This window comes from Gopherus evgoodei, chromosome 13, assembly GCF_007399415.2.
Source record: "Gopherus evgoodei ecotype Sinaloan lineage chromosome 13, rGopEvg1_v1.p, whole genome shotgun sequence".
NCBI lineage: Eukaryota > Metazoa > Chordata > Testudines > Testudinidae > Gopherus > Gopherus evgoodei.
Window position 1 is genome coordinate 5,881,583 of NC_044334.1, and position 15,321 is coordinate 5,896,903.

Genomic DNA, 15,321 nt, shown 5'->3' on the forward strand with positions numbered 1-15,321 from the left:
GGCACCCAATTCACCCACTGTTTTTAAACAACTTAACCCCCAAAGTATGCGACTCGTGTTATGGCCCACCAGAGCCCTTGCTGAAACAGAAACCTGACAGGACTGAACAGAGTAGACAGCACCAATCTCCCACTGGAATTAACAGGAAGGAATTGTTAAAGCTGCTTCTCCCATCTACGCTGGCCACCCTTCACTTTTGCCCTGCTGTCCCTTTAAATTGGAATCGGTACTGAACCAATGGCGGCTGGAGTTGCTGACTTGCACACCAGAGAGAACACGGAGGTTCTACCCCTTTGTGCTGGTTAACAATCCCCTTGCACTTTTTCACCAGATTAGAAGTGTTAAGCATGGTGATGGGCCAAAGTACATACAATCATTACATCCTGATCACTTTCACTTCCTTTTTCGTTTTCAGTTAAGTTACTCTTCAATTCCAGTCCTAACTTGCTCTGTACTGTTAGTGAGGGCTGTCAAACAGCCACCACCCCAGGAGTGGCGCATTTCAGAGGCTGGTGAAGCGTGTTTCCTGTGTCGAATTTCTATACATGGTTTAAGATCTTTAAATGCTATGCTGTAGCGAGAGAAAACACTGGTTAGCATTTAAGTGCATGCAAAATCTATTTAATAGAAATCGCAAACATACAAACAGTGGGAGGGAGCAGGGTTTCTAGACAAGAAGATGCGATTCATGGAAGGAGATTTTAGGTTTGATATCAGGAAAATTTACTATGCAGCATCCCCATTAGCAGGAGGAAAGCCCCTTCCTGGGGCAGTTAGACTGAGATTGTCAAACGTGTCTGAGGAGTGAGTTAGGCATCCAAAGGCCATTGAAATTCACTGGGGCTGGAGTGCCTAACACCCTTTGGCCCAGCCTTAAATCTTATTGGACAGAACACCAGAAAACTGACAGGAGCAAACTGAGAATGGATCAGACAGGACCATAAAGGCCCTTGCCCCCCTCTCTAATTTCTTTGAGTCCCTTTCCGCCAGCCTTACCCCCACAAAGGAAAACATCACATCTCATGCCATGATCCCACTGGAAGCCATAGGGCTACTCCTGGAGAAGGTGTTATGCTAGCCTCAGGCCCTCTGAATCTCATGAACAAAGGAGTAGATTTTCAAAGGGGCATGGCCTCCCTTGCAGTGACTCTCAGTGGGTGCTGGGTACCTACCTGCCTGGGGGGCCTTTGAATATCTCCCCTTATGATTTTGTTTTTACAGGCAGAAAAGAAAATAGCATCTGAAACTGGAGGGGGAAAAAAAAATCTTAAACAGTCAAACGGACTAAAATAAAATGTATTTTAGAAAAAAATAAAAATGTGCATACCCCATCTGGGCTGAGAGCTGGATGCCAGGATCTCAGCTCCAAACGCTTAACACATGCTTTTTATAAACCATAAGTTCTGTTAATGGAAATGCTTTTGGGACTGATTCTGAGCGGTGCTGCAAAGCACTGAGCTCCCCTCAACACTGATCGAGGGGGAGCAGAACCTGTTCAGCATCTCCCAGGATCAGCCCCTTTAAATATGGAGCCATCAGAGGCAGCAAGTATAACCAATAAAGAAAACCCAAAGGTTAGAGACGATAGTTTGTCTTTGTGGCTAATTAGCTTCCTTTCTTGTTAGTCACTTATGTCTACGGTTTTCAAAATCTAGTTTGAACAGAGGAAAATATGCCGTCCTACTGAGTTAATTCTATAACAGCAAATATACTGTACCTCAGGTACATTTTTCTTAAATTCCCGGCTGAGTTCAATTAAATGTTTATGAGAATGTTCACTCTCTTCCTGCCGAGCAGCCAGTTCTGAAGCAACAGAATTAAGCTCCTTCTGGAACAAAACAAAAAACAAAAACACAAAAGAAAGAAAGAAAGAAAAAAAGATGTTTTTGATGCATTTTTTTTAAACTGTACACATCATTCTCCCAAGCATTTCATTTTCCTCCCTTACAAAGCCAAGACCTGCAATATTGACAAGGAGGCTGCATGAATAATTGAAGAAACTATGTATTCAACGCAAAATAAAATAAAATAAAAGCGAGATAATCAAGAAACAGCTCATCAATATTCTCCCCCCTTCCACCCTTTCACTCCCAAAAGGAACAGTGACATAAGCTCTACAGTAACTGCAAAAAACACATCACCGTGGTAGTGTCAAAATAGTAAAGTGCAGCATATTGTATTGCCAGATTTTATTCTAAGCTTGCTTTGCTGCCAGATTCCATATATCAGCAGAGAGGGAAGAAGTCCAACTATGACTTACTTACACTTAAGTGTTCATAAATATGCCTTTTAAGATATATATGGCTTTTTAATTTCAGCAGAATTTGGGAAAATGGAGGTGACGATATTAAATAAACTGACCTTTTGGGTATCCCGCAGTAAATCATGCACAGTTCACTTCAAGTGCAGGGAAATGTTTCATTAAAGAATTATGAATTCAGATCAAGCTGGTTTTGAAGAACACTAACCTGCGTGTGTGAAACCACAATCAAATGCAGGATTTAAAATGGCATTTAAAATAAAAATCACCCTCCAAGCCAACAGATATAGGCTAGGGGAGAAGGGGATAATACACTATGCATAGCCGCATTTGTTAGGCCTGTATTTTTCATCGCACCCTCCTTCTCTTCTTGACTTTAGTGTTTGCAAATTTCACAAGGGGAGTGCGTGGCCCCATTAGCAGTCATGGAATTCATTTGCATAATTCAGGCCCTAGTCTGCCGGTGTGCTCTGCTGTCTGTTGGCATCACAGGGGGGTGGTCCCCTGGCTGGCAAGTCAGGCTGTGGTATAGCATACCCTGGGACTCCAGGAGCACCGATCAAATTCTACTTTGTCAAGACCCAGCACCGTAACTGACATACGTGTTCACACTTTTTACAAACATGCAAGTACATGCTGGAAATATTTCTGGAGGAAAGTGCTATGTATTGGCACTAAAGGAATTAGTGGGAGTAGCCGTTACATTGATAGTCACTTATACCCATATAGTCGGCATGCACAACTCAATGCTTCCAACTGGAAAAGCCGGCCTCCAGATAATGAAACATGGTGACAATTAGGTAGAAATAACACGGTGCACTTACCACCCAAATCCCAAAGTGCTTTACAGAACTGGGGAACTAGCATTATCCCAATTCGACAGTTAAGTGTCTTGTCCCAGAGCAATTCAGTGGCAGATCCAGGCAGAGAACCCAGATTTTCCATCATTCTGTCCCAAGCTCTAACTACTACATCTCACTTTCTCTCTTCCAGTATTTCTCCCTTCACCCCCAAATCATGAAATACACAGTAATTATCTGACTTCTATCAGGTGAGACCAGTAAAAATTTATACCAGTGCCATAAAACTCGGCAAAACGTAGAGGCCTTTGCCTGATACAGGACTACAGTAAGAGTATATATTCCAGCCATCAAAGCCTCATTAGAATTTATCTGTTAACACAGATTCTAATTACCACCCTTCAGTCTAAGGGAAGAGACACAAACCATAAAATGTAAGAGGGGAAAGATTCTATTAATTGCTTTTTGATAAATCGGAGGCTGAAGCGCTGATGTCACAGGGTCAGAACATATCCGCGTTAGTCTCAGATTGTTCCTCCATCTCCCAGTGTCCTAATGGGATGAACTGTACATGCAGCCTGCTCTGCCCAGCAGGTGGGACTGAAGCTACAGTTCACTGCTTGGAAAAGAAAATGCTACAGCAGGACCTCATTAACCTGCAGGTGTTATAAGCACACCGAGAGTGGCCAGGAGCCCTAGGTGCAGTCAGGAGCCCAAGCCCATGCACACTGGCAGCACAGAGGAACCATGGCTGCTGCTCCAGATCACAGGTGGAACAAAGGCCTCGGAGGGGCTGCCAGGCCACATAGTGCAGTACACAGGGAACCTGCCTGGGAATCAGGAGACCAGGTTTCTGCTCCCAGCTCTGCTGCTGACTCACTGTGGGGCCTTGAACACTTCCTGTAATGCATCCTAGCTCAGCTTCCCCATCTATAAAGCGTGGATCATGCCGAGATCCTCAGCTGCAACGTGGTGTCTAGGTTTTACTATTCTAGCCTCTCGATCAGGTTCTGCAGAGCTCCCCACCCACGGCCCTGCTGGAGAAATACACCTACACTCACAACCTCCGGTACCTGGCAATGGGCCTCCCTGGTGCTCGGACCCCACGGGGATGGGAGCGGCCGAGGAGCCTGAGCAGCAGAGTCACCCATGAGCATTTCTGGGGCTCCACTGTCCGGAGCAGAAATAACCTCAGTGAGCACAGCTGAATTTACCCTGGGGGCTGCTCAGCTGTTCCCCAGTACTCTGCCCTGCCCTCTGACAGGGGAGGACATTAATTGAGGCCTTCTTCGAGCCCCGCCAGGGCCCTCCTGGAAAGCCGCACCCCCCTGCGGCCGTCACGTGGGCAATGGGCTCAGGAGACAAAACTGTTTAAAGTAAACTTGTACTGCAGGAAGTGATAACCTACCCACGCAAAAGCCACTGGCTGTGAGGCAAGGGGCTGGCTAGCTTCCTATCTCATGGTCAACCGGTTACTGAACGTCTCGGTGTGTAACTAGGAGGCAGGAGTTGAGGTAAGAGCCATTAACAGCCATTAGCAGCATTAGGCCCCATACACGTATCGAATTCTGGCCAAGGCTGGGCTTCCCTGGATAAGGCCAGAATTCAGACAAGAGACCACTCAGTAAGCAGAGGAGAACCCCTCTGCCAGCCTGAATATGCAGCACTGTCACCTCCCCCACAGCCCCATTTGATCTTCTGGGGGATGCACTTACACAAACCGTGTCATTTGTGCCAACCTTTCCATTTCGATAGGCTCCTGTGATTAATGGCACATCAGACACAGACATGCGGGAGCCTCCAAGCAGCCCGTTCTGAATAATAAACATCCCACTTTCCACTAACACAGCAGTGTCCACAGGGTCAGACGGGCTACATCCTCAAGCCACAGGCCAACAAGCGGACAGCTTGGGAAGGGATTTGAGTCACCGAGAATGGACACCCACAATGACCGCGACACCCGCTAGGGCGCCCAGCAAGCAGAGTTGAAACTACAAGCTCTGTCCTGCTTTTTTTCACCTCAACAGGAGCTTTTGCTGCTGACTTCTGACAGGGGCAGGGGCCGCAGAGACTTCAGTTCCAAAAATCACTGATCCAACAGAGAAACTTGGCTCCAAGCCCCACCTGAACTCAACTCTTTGAGGGGTTAGAAAAAAATCCCATGAACTTTTTATTCATTCCCTAGTTTATTTATACATCCCTTGCGCGCACACCCACATAACATACAGCGCAGCCCCACACCGCCTGTCCAGGTTGGTGACAGAAGCAACGAGATAACAGTCGGCTGGTATATCCTCCCACAACGGGACCAGGGGAAATCCCGTGAGGAAACCTGCTGCCACAGCATTTCCATCCTGACATAGGGATGAAAACACCCCAGGTAAGTACTGATGTGGAGAACCAGAGGCCGGACTGCTGCACTCCTTGAATCCCGAGACGGGAGGCCATTTTAACCTAACATTTTAAGGAGGGTGTCTGGTCTGGCAGCTAGAGCTATGGACAAGGAGTCAGGCCTCCTGTTTGTATCCCCACCTCTGCCAGTGAGAGGCTGGGGTCTTGGGCAGGAGACTAACCTCTGGGCCTCAGCTACTCAGTCTGTGAAATGGGGTGGATAACAGAACCATACAAATGTAGGGCTGGAAGGGACACTGAGTGGTCAACGAGTCCAGCTCCTTGCGCTGAGGCAGGACCAAGGAAATAGAGACCAACCCTGACAAGCGTTTGCCGAATCTGTTCTTTAAAAACGTCCAGTGACGGAGATTCTAAGCCTGTTCCAGAGCTTAACTCTCCTTATAGTTAGAACGTTTCCCCTAAGAGCTAACCTAAATCTCCCTTGCTGTAGGTTAAGCTCATCACTTCTTGTTCGGCCTTCAGTGGACATGGAGAGCAACTGATCACCAAGGTCCTCTTCACAGCAGCCCTGCACAGATGTGAGAACTTCTCAATAGTTACCTGCCCTGTAGGGGACATGACAGGCAGTTGCCTCACTAGGCATTCACCCATTCAAAGAGAAGCAGGGCAGGTCAGTGTTCTCACAATGACTGCGCCGATATGCTTCTCTGACTCTTAACTGGCTCTTCGGGCTTAGGCGGTGCAGGACGTTCCTGAGCACAGCAGGTCTCCAATGTTAAACAGTAATGAGTCAGGCCACCAAAAATCATGTGTCTGATGTTGCCCCGGGAACGTCACCAACACAATTCTGCGCCAGGCACAGCGTACAGCCATCACGTCAACTGCCTCTGGAGACGAATCTGCCAGAGCAACTGGGAAGGGGCCACTGCGCCAGGAGGAATTGTGCTGTGTGATATCTCATGCTCTGGGCCCAAGCTGAGAACAGAACCTAGGATGCAAACTCTGCTTACTTACCCCAGTGGAAATGCAAAGTCGCTCCCCCAATGTCAGTGGAGTGGTTCCCAATACCAACGTCACTGAGAGCAGCGTGTGGCCCTGAATCACCCTCCTCAATGTCCTATGCCTCTTTACAAGCCTCTCCTTGTTCCTGCATGTGGCACAGGGAAGGGATCCGTCCACATGAGAGAGAGGGAAATGGCTGACTCTGCTTGCGCAGCTGCAGTGGGAAGGGGACACAGAGGAAGAGGGCCTGCCAGGTTTGTGAAGCAGGGCAGAACAAGACAGATTGCCGTGCACAAGACAGATTGTGGTGCACACGGGCGCACGGTAGATGGGATGTTAGACAGGCCGGGTTACAGAAGCTATCAATCATTTCCTACATATTATGTAAATTTTTGATGCTAAAGATGTATGGAGTCAATTATCAGGGGTCACTGCTGGGTGTGAAATTCATACAATGAAGCTCTCTTGGTCTCAAATGAATTTGAGCGAGATTGCAAACTTACTGCCTTTTATTGGACAATATAAAATATTTCACTGTTACATAAAAAATATTGGAGAGAAAGCAGATAAAACTAAATCCTGTGTGTATACAGAGAAACAGGGAGTGAAAAATGGCAGTCAGCATCTTTTTAATGTCTTTTTGGTCCGGTACAGGAATACTGGTTGTGAAGCAGGTTTTATTGTAGGTTTCATGATGGCACAGCGGCAGTCTGTGTTTCTAACACACGGAAAGATTTGGGTTTGGAAAGCAACCTGAGAGATCCAAGCTCTCCGGAAACACAAGCCTGTTCTCAGCTACACCAGAGTAAATCGAGAGCAACGGGCATCGGCGTAAAAGCTGTGCCAATGCATGGAAGCAAAGCCAGAGAGCGACAAGCTCCTGTGTTTAATTTTGAGCAGCTTTGTTGTGTGTCTTGTTCTAACTGTCACTTTCTGGCCATGACAGAGATCAAAGAGTGAAATGATGAAATGTACATGGAAACCCATTTCTCGTAGACTTGTCCAGGGCTTTCCGTGACACACAGTACTTAGTCAAAGGCTTCAGTGTAATCATTAGCCAATAAATCACAGCCACGGTTGTTTCTTGTACTCCCTTGTTTAATAACTTAATAAAAGCGAAAGAACAGTAAATACAGTACTAGCCTCCTAACACAAGCACTGCCTCGTGAGTTTGGTTTTGTGCACAGTAACATTTCCAAACAGTTTAGGAAGATTATAAATAAGAACAGAACAGAACAGCCAAACAGGCCCTGAGATAAAAAATCTGGGACAGTACAGAGCCAAACCTAAACGCTCCAGCCAGAATCCTTCTGTTTGCTGGCTATCAAAGTGACCTCTCAGATCGGGGTACCAGCATACATGGCGCTGGCACCATATGCCGAGCTCCCACTGTGTCAGTGGGAGCCGCGTGTGCAGTGCGGGTGATAGGTCCTGGGGATGAGTCTGTAGCAGGGATGAATGGGCAGCAGAACTGCTGTTCCTCAAACTGAGACTCACTGTAACACCAATGATCTCACACGTGTGGCATGCAGTGCCTGGCATCCCCAGTGTTTTACAAGCTTTCCTATCAGACTGTACAAACCGTGAGAGGGGAATCGCTTCCTCCAGCGCTGAAACGCAGCCACCTCCATGGTACAACTTGTCAGGAATCCAGAGGCCCTTTGCCACAGTTAAATACATCCCTTAATTTCTGCTAAGGACCAATCCTCTGCCTGATCAGCCCCACCTCCAAACTGGAGCCTTCCCTACATTTTGCTGTAGGACTGGCCTGTGCTTTCTGGCCATGCCAACAGAAAAGAGAGGCCTCTGGATGGAGAAAGGAAGCCAATCATATTTCTACTGAACTGAGCTGAGCACATATAAATTGACATCAGAATCACGGAGCTTTCACTTGCCCACGACTGCCCATTCCGAGTCAGCCCTTCAGAGAACTGGGAGCGAGGTTCTATGAATCCCAGGAGACAGGCTACAATGTCACATGATGAACCTCTTCCTCCTCAGCTTCACACCTCGGGGAGTCATCTGACCCCAGGCACCTCTGCCCTGGGAGCACGCTACACCCTCTGTATTCAGACAAGAGGCTCGTACTCAGCATGCCCAGAACTTTAAGGACGTGCTTCCATTCCATTGACTTCAATGCAAGTTAAGCACACGCTTAAAATTGAAGTGTGTTCTTAAGAGCTTTGCTGAAAGGGGGCCTCTCCGACCACGAGGTGGAAGGTAGTGGCCCTTGGTACCTACTAGCTATTTGATTTGCATATATGTTAGTCTCAAAGCAACACTATGCTGGGAAAGGGGAGTCACGCAGCAGGCCTGAATTAACACAAGGTCAGGCTGGGGGTTATCTGCGGGTCCCACAATTACTGGGGGTCCCCCATCCCCTAAGGAAAATGATGCTATTAAGCAGTATAGGATAGGGCTGTCAGCGCTCCGCACCTCAGCTGTGAAGGGAGTGCACTGGCACCATACACTGGTTAGAGAGGGCTGCAAAATATACCTCTGAGTTTCCAATGCCTCCAGCACTTCTGATCCACCTCTTGGCCACCTTCTCTTGCTGACAGGTGAGCCACCAAGCACACCTGGTTGCAGAGCCACTCTCTGGCCCGGGAACACAAACTCATTCCAGGTGTAATTCCTACATTTGGCCCAATGTGACATGTCCACAGTATAGGTCCCATTGTTTAGAGTCCCACCTGCAAACAAAACCCCCTTAGCATAACCAGGGTTTGACAGGCTCCAGAGAGAACAGCTACAAGCCACCATTTTTTCAACATGTCCAGATGGCAGCATTCCACCCAGAAGCACAAACTTGTGTCTGGCATGTTGAGCTGTCCACACCCGCTGCATGCTTGCAGCGGTGCATTCTGGGAAAACCTGGGCCCCTATCTCACATTGTACTGGCTGCTGAGGCCACAGACAGAGAATTGTGGGGGTTTAGGAGGGGGCAGAGCACTTTGGGATGGCCATCTCCACAGATGTCTGGGAGACAGCTTTGGCTCGTGCTGTGCATTGAGCATGGAGGGGCTCTATAAGGGCCCAATCCCACGCAGGGCTGCACAGCCAGTTACTAGCAGCCCAAAACTTTGGGCAGCTCAAGTGCTCGGTGTGAAGCCCCAAGGACATGGCAATGGAAGGTCCCGTATGCAATGGAAGCAGGCTGGAGTTGTAGCGTATCTAGGAATCAAACCTCACCCTTGTAACTAGACTGGATTGACCATTACTTTGTGGGCTACTCAGCTCATTTCACAGGAGGTAGGTAGCATGGACAACTGAGGTTCTTCCATTCAAAAATTCCACTTTAAAAACAGATGAGAAATACTTCTAGTTTTTGTCCTCCAAGCCCAGCTCACAACATCCCTTAGCTATGATCCAAATTCAGCTCTGTCCCACACAAACCTGCTGTTCCCAAGTTTGTGACAGTCAGGTACTAGAGTCCAGAAAGGTGGAGTCACTAACTGAATCAAAAAATACCCTTTAAATTGAAGAAATTATTATGCAATGATCTGAAACCTTCTGTGCTACATTCCTTGTCTGGGATCTTATCAGTTCTTAGCCTGGGTCCACTGCCCTTTTGCATATGAGCATCACCCAACTCTAGCAAGCTGCAAATGATCAATTCCAGATACATTTTCCTGATAGTTTTCCTGACTTATTCCTCTGTTAGCATATCTGTCCTCATTTGCAGTCTCATGTACTAGCATAGGACATTCTTATTTCATGTTCACCAATACATCAACACTTCTCTGCTACGATAAAAAGAAAAAAACCTTAAAGAATCAATACCCCTCTCTCTACCTATATTTTATTAAAAACTTTACCATCAATACTAATGTTTAAATCCCCACCAAGCTGAGCTGAATTACCTATAAACTGTATCCACCACCACGAGGACTTCCTTTCTACCGGCAGGAAATAAAAGTGATAAGCAGAGGTACTTAAATAACAATGCTAGCCAACTGAACCAACTGAATTCAAGAACAGACGACTGAATGCCACAACCAGATGGGGGGGTTATTTCAGTTTGGTGGCACAGGTTTACTTTATGTTATTTTTACAGACAAACCTTTTTTCTTTCTCCAATGTTTTAAGAGTGAAAGCACCAACTAGAAACGAATCCCCGTGCAATCAAAAGTACTTAGATTGTCAGGGTTCTGTTCTCCCCTACATCTTTGCTCAGCATGGGTGGGCAGGGAACATTAGTTAGAACAGCCATGGGACTGCTCTAAATTTACAGTAGCAGAGAATCAACATAACAGCTCCACTCCACCATGCCCCCTTGCTCCTCCAGCACTCCACCTACAGTGGCTGGCACAGGAGCCTTCTCTGCCAGTTCTGTGCCAGCTGGGAGATCCTCTTTGCAAGGGGAATTTGCCACTGGCCATTTCTGGATGGAATGGAATTCTCCCACTTTTCAATATCTAAGCAGCACAATTTGCACTGGACAACCTGGACTAGAGAAGAACAACTGGGTGCCATCAAACAGATGCCATAATTTGCACCCCCAATTCTGCAGTCCCGATCAGTTAAACCTGCACAGTTAGATATACTTGGTAGATCCTATTTAAAAATGTGATCCATAAAGTTCTCTAGGTCCTCTCTTTTCCTCCCAGGGGAACAATGTGTTTTCCAGTGTTCTGTCCAGTCTATGCTCAAATGTCTTGGCAGATGCAGCCACCATTATTTTCCTTGGGAGGCTATTCCATGATCTAATCTAAAATAGACGGTCCCTTTCCAAAGAGCTTACAATCAACATATATAACAAGAGACAACAGCTGGATACAGACAGATGGAGGAGTGCAAGAAAACAATGAGACTACATTGGGCAGCATCACGGGGTAGTCTCAGCACTCCAGCTGCCTAACCCTCACCATGTTCATGAGCTTCCGGTATTAAAACAAGCAGAAAAAAGCAGCCTCCCCTTCCCCCCACCAACGTGACAATCAATAGCCCCCCATCCAGCATGAGCACAAGTTGGGACTTTTCAAAATGCTTAGCTCGGTTTCATTGACTCCAATGGGAACAGAGCTAGGATAATGCTAAGCACTTTGGAAAATCCCACCCTGCACTGTTACTAGACAGAGCTGGATGGGAAATGAAAAAAAAATTCACTTTTTCATCAAAGAACCCCAAACCCAAACATTGTAGGTCACCAACCCCCCCCCCCAATGAAATTTTTCGTTGGTGAAAGTTTCAATCTAACTGAAAAGCCATTTTCCAGTGTCAATTTGTTTGGATGGGAAATTTTCAAATGGTTCTATAAGCCAAGCAGCAGTGAAGTTGAAAATTCAAAGCGGGTCCCAGCCAGCCAGCAAATGAAGGGGGAGAAAGGAAACACTGGAGCTGAGAAGTCTCCCAGGAACTGGAATCTCCAAGGCCACTTGAAATTCCTTCTACTCTAGGCTCATTCCCTTCCCCCATCTCTCAGGCGGTTGGTTTGTGGATTATATATTAGAGCTGGACCAACAAATACAGACAAAACCATTTTTTTCCATCAGAATATGCCAATTTGTCAAAACTGGAACATTCCATGCAGACGATTCGATCTCAGCTAATTTCTGATGTAATCCAGGCTGCGGTGTGATGGAATCTTGCCTGCCAGAAACCTACCTGGCTCCCGAGCAGGCCCAGATCTTCCCTGGTGTGTGGCTGCAGGACAGCCTGCTGGGCAAACTGAGCCAGAGATCCCAGGGCCTCCAGAGTCTAGGGCAGCCCGGCAGGCTTGGAGTGGGGCACCCAGCCCTTTTAAGATCTGACTCTCAAAATATTGGGTTTTCACTAGAAAAAGGAACGCAACCAAATCCTGAACTATCAAAATCCTCCACAAAATGCAATGATCTGCCTCTGCACAGCTCCAGCTAAACTCTGTTTATTGCACCTTAGCAGCAGAAAGAAATCAAAGCCACCAAGCATGAGGGACAGCTTCTGGGGCACGAACAGCTGTGAATTCTGCTGGTCTTTGTGCAGGTAGAACTCCAACTTATTTCACAGGTGGTGAGATCGGTGCTCCAGTTACCTCAGGAGAGCCAGGTGCAGCCTCATTCAGGTCAATGCAAAGGCTTCAGTGGGAGCTGGATCAGAAGGCTCTAATCTGGGATCAAACCACCAAACTGTGTCTTTTAAGGTTTCAGATAAAACTAAACCCAGTGGTTTTCAGTGCCCATCCTGCTACTGCAGAAGCCTATGGGATCCTGTCACTGACAGAATTGGTGCCCTTTGCTAGTCCATACAAGCCATTTCCTCTCCTTCAAAAGCAAAAGTCATGTTACAGGCATTACGAAAAGGCTTCTGGCTCACCCCCCGCATACTCCTATTTTGATACACCTCCATAATTAACTTTGCTTGTGTACTGGGGTAGATGCCCATCATCGAGGTAAAAATGGAGACCTCAAGCCCCTTCTCCACCAGACCACCAGACCACAAACACTCAAGACCAACATCATACCCAATCCCCTGGGGAAGAGGGAAATCAAGCGTACCCCATTAAGGTACCACTTCCTGGCTGAGCAGGAAGCAGTACTGGCCAGTGGCCCAATCCAGTCAAAGGAAAGACATTGGGTACATCAGAAGGTGGTAGCAGGGAGCAGGTACATGAGCACAAGAGAAGAGAGGAGGGAAATTACGATGGTGAGAAAACCAGGATTCGTACGTATATACGGCTCTGGGACTCTCGCTTTCAAATATTCTCTGTTTTCAGACATGGCATGAATCCTAATATTTTGGGGAACACAGAGAATTATTGGAATGTGAATCTATTAGTATTTCAGGACCCGAATAAATATCAGGCAGCAGAAGTCACTCTATAGCTGATGAATTCACTTATGGTTGGAACAAAGGACCAGGAACCAAGCACATTGGGAAAAAAGAGTAACAGCAGCAGTTGAAACAGACTTCATTTTATCTGACAGATATGAACCATTCCCTACTCTCCCTGCGAAATGAAGAGTTTGTTGGGCCCAATTTTGCTATCAGTCGTACTCATGAAATCCAGTTGGCTCCAGTGGGCATAACTGAGAATAGATTTCATTTGCCCTTATTCACCTGATGTTGCTTTCCAGGTTGTGCTTTATAAAGTGAATTAAGAGTTTGTGGTCCAAACTCTGATCGCTTTCCTATCCAATGATTTCAGTGGAGTTATTCCAGATTTACACCTGTTAACCAGGAATTAACACCTGGCCTTTCTTGCTGAAAATTTGCCAAGTTCATTTTGTATCTCACCTCCCACATTTAAGCAAAACAGAAATGCAAGAAGAATCAGAGTCCTCGAAAAAAGTATAGCAGCTGCTTAATTCCTGCGGTGCATCTGCTATCAATAATTTTCGCCAGGCCCTGCCACCGATCAGCTCAGACCAATCTCCAAATATGTCTCATCTGGTGAGAAGCATCAGCAGGCCACGATGCGCCTGTTCATTCAGAACCTTGTGAAACAAATAATCTTAACTCAAACTGTGCTGAAACATAAGTGATATGATCTTACAATCTAAAATGGAATCTAGGTTTGCAGTGCTTTATCAAAACAGCTGTAATGGGATCTCTAAGAGGGCTGAGATTTGAGACGCGTGTTAGATTTCCGTTCCAGAGGAGATGCGAAAAGGCAGTGTTTCAAAAATATCAAGCAATGCTATCTAACGTATTATACAGATAGCCGCCCCCCGGGGACTCCAGTGTTATGGCACCCCACAGAAATGGATGAACGTACAGTTGGCAGCCAGGGCTCGCACACTATAGACCAGTCACTCAGTATTTTGCAGGCCCTCGTGTTTTACTGCCCTGCAAAATACTGAGTGACTGGTCTCTTTATACGGCAGGCACATTGAGAGGTCAAAACACCAGGCAGAATACACATGGCTTCAGCAACTGGCTACTTTGCGTAGCAATTACACCTGTGTAGAGTCAGGCCGAGGCACTCCCATTCCGATCGGGCAGCGTTCTACATCCACGCTGCACCGCTGTCAGGGACGACACAGGACGCAACCCAGCGTGGAATCAGGCTCCTTGGATTATGCCGTCCAAGAGGAGAGCACCTCAAGCCGAAAGGCTAAAATGAGGCCCAACCCAGGGCCCACTGGAGTCAGAGGGAGTCTTTCCATTAGAACAGAGGTACCTCCAGTCCTTAGCGGAGATGGGCGTCTTAGGTTAGGTTTGGGCAATGGGATAACATGTCCGTTTCATTTCCACCCAGGAACCCTATACAAAATCATCAATTCCACTGACAGCATCACATCTGAAGGACCCAGTGGCCTCAGCCCAACATCCCTGCAAACAGATCAGACCCAACAATCTCATTTCCACGGACGCAGCTGGCCACTCCTATGAATTATGACCATGTTTCCCATTCCTTCAGATGACATGTTATTCTGCTTCCTAAGCTATCGGCTGCTCTTTCTGCCTGGAATGCCGCACCTTGGGTCCACCCATCACAGATTCCTCACATCATTTAGCCCTCTTTATTATTAGATCTATTACAGCAGCTCCCGACAACAGAGCTGTAATGATGATGGGAGTGTTCAAGGGCTGCATTTACAGAATAATATTCATTACCATATTCATTCAGTGTTTATCTCGCAGATGTACGGATCCGTTACAATGGAGAAAAAAGAGAATTTGGAATTTGTGCTCAAAAGATATTCAAATTAGTTAATCAAGAGTCCTATTATTACGTGTCTCATGTACCAGCAGCAACTATCCATGGAGATAATTGATCAGCTGCTAATAACTGATTACACCGCAGCAAGTGTTTTCTTATCCCTTTTCCTGCCATGTTTAAAGATATTTTATAAATTTCTAATTATTGTAAATTGTTTCTCCTTTTGAAAACATCTTACCATAGTCGCAGTCCATCAGTTTTCCAAAAAAATCTCTCTCTCTCTCTCTCCCCCCAAAATGAGTTAATAGAAAGGTGTTCGGAAA

At 46.6% G+C, this 15,321-nt stretch overlaps 1 protein-coding gene across 3 annotated transcripts in view; it reads right to left on the reverse strand.

The window, feature by feature from the left end:
• The window catches only part of CUX2 (cut like homeobox 2), a 225,559-nt gene that overhangs the window by 95,281 nt on the left and 114,957 nt on the right, over positions 1–15,321 (reverse strand). For all 3 annotated transcript variants that reach the window (XR_004002945.1, XM_030582565.1, XM_030582564.1), the window contains exon 2: positions 1,718–1,828. Coding sequence is in view for 2 of the 3 variants with exons in the window: in XM_030582565.1 (XP_030438425.1) it covers positions 1,718–1,828 (111 nt within the window). In the remaining variant the exon portion in view is untranslated. The remainder of the gene's footprint in view (positions 1–1,717; positions 1,829–15,321) is intronic.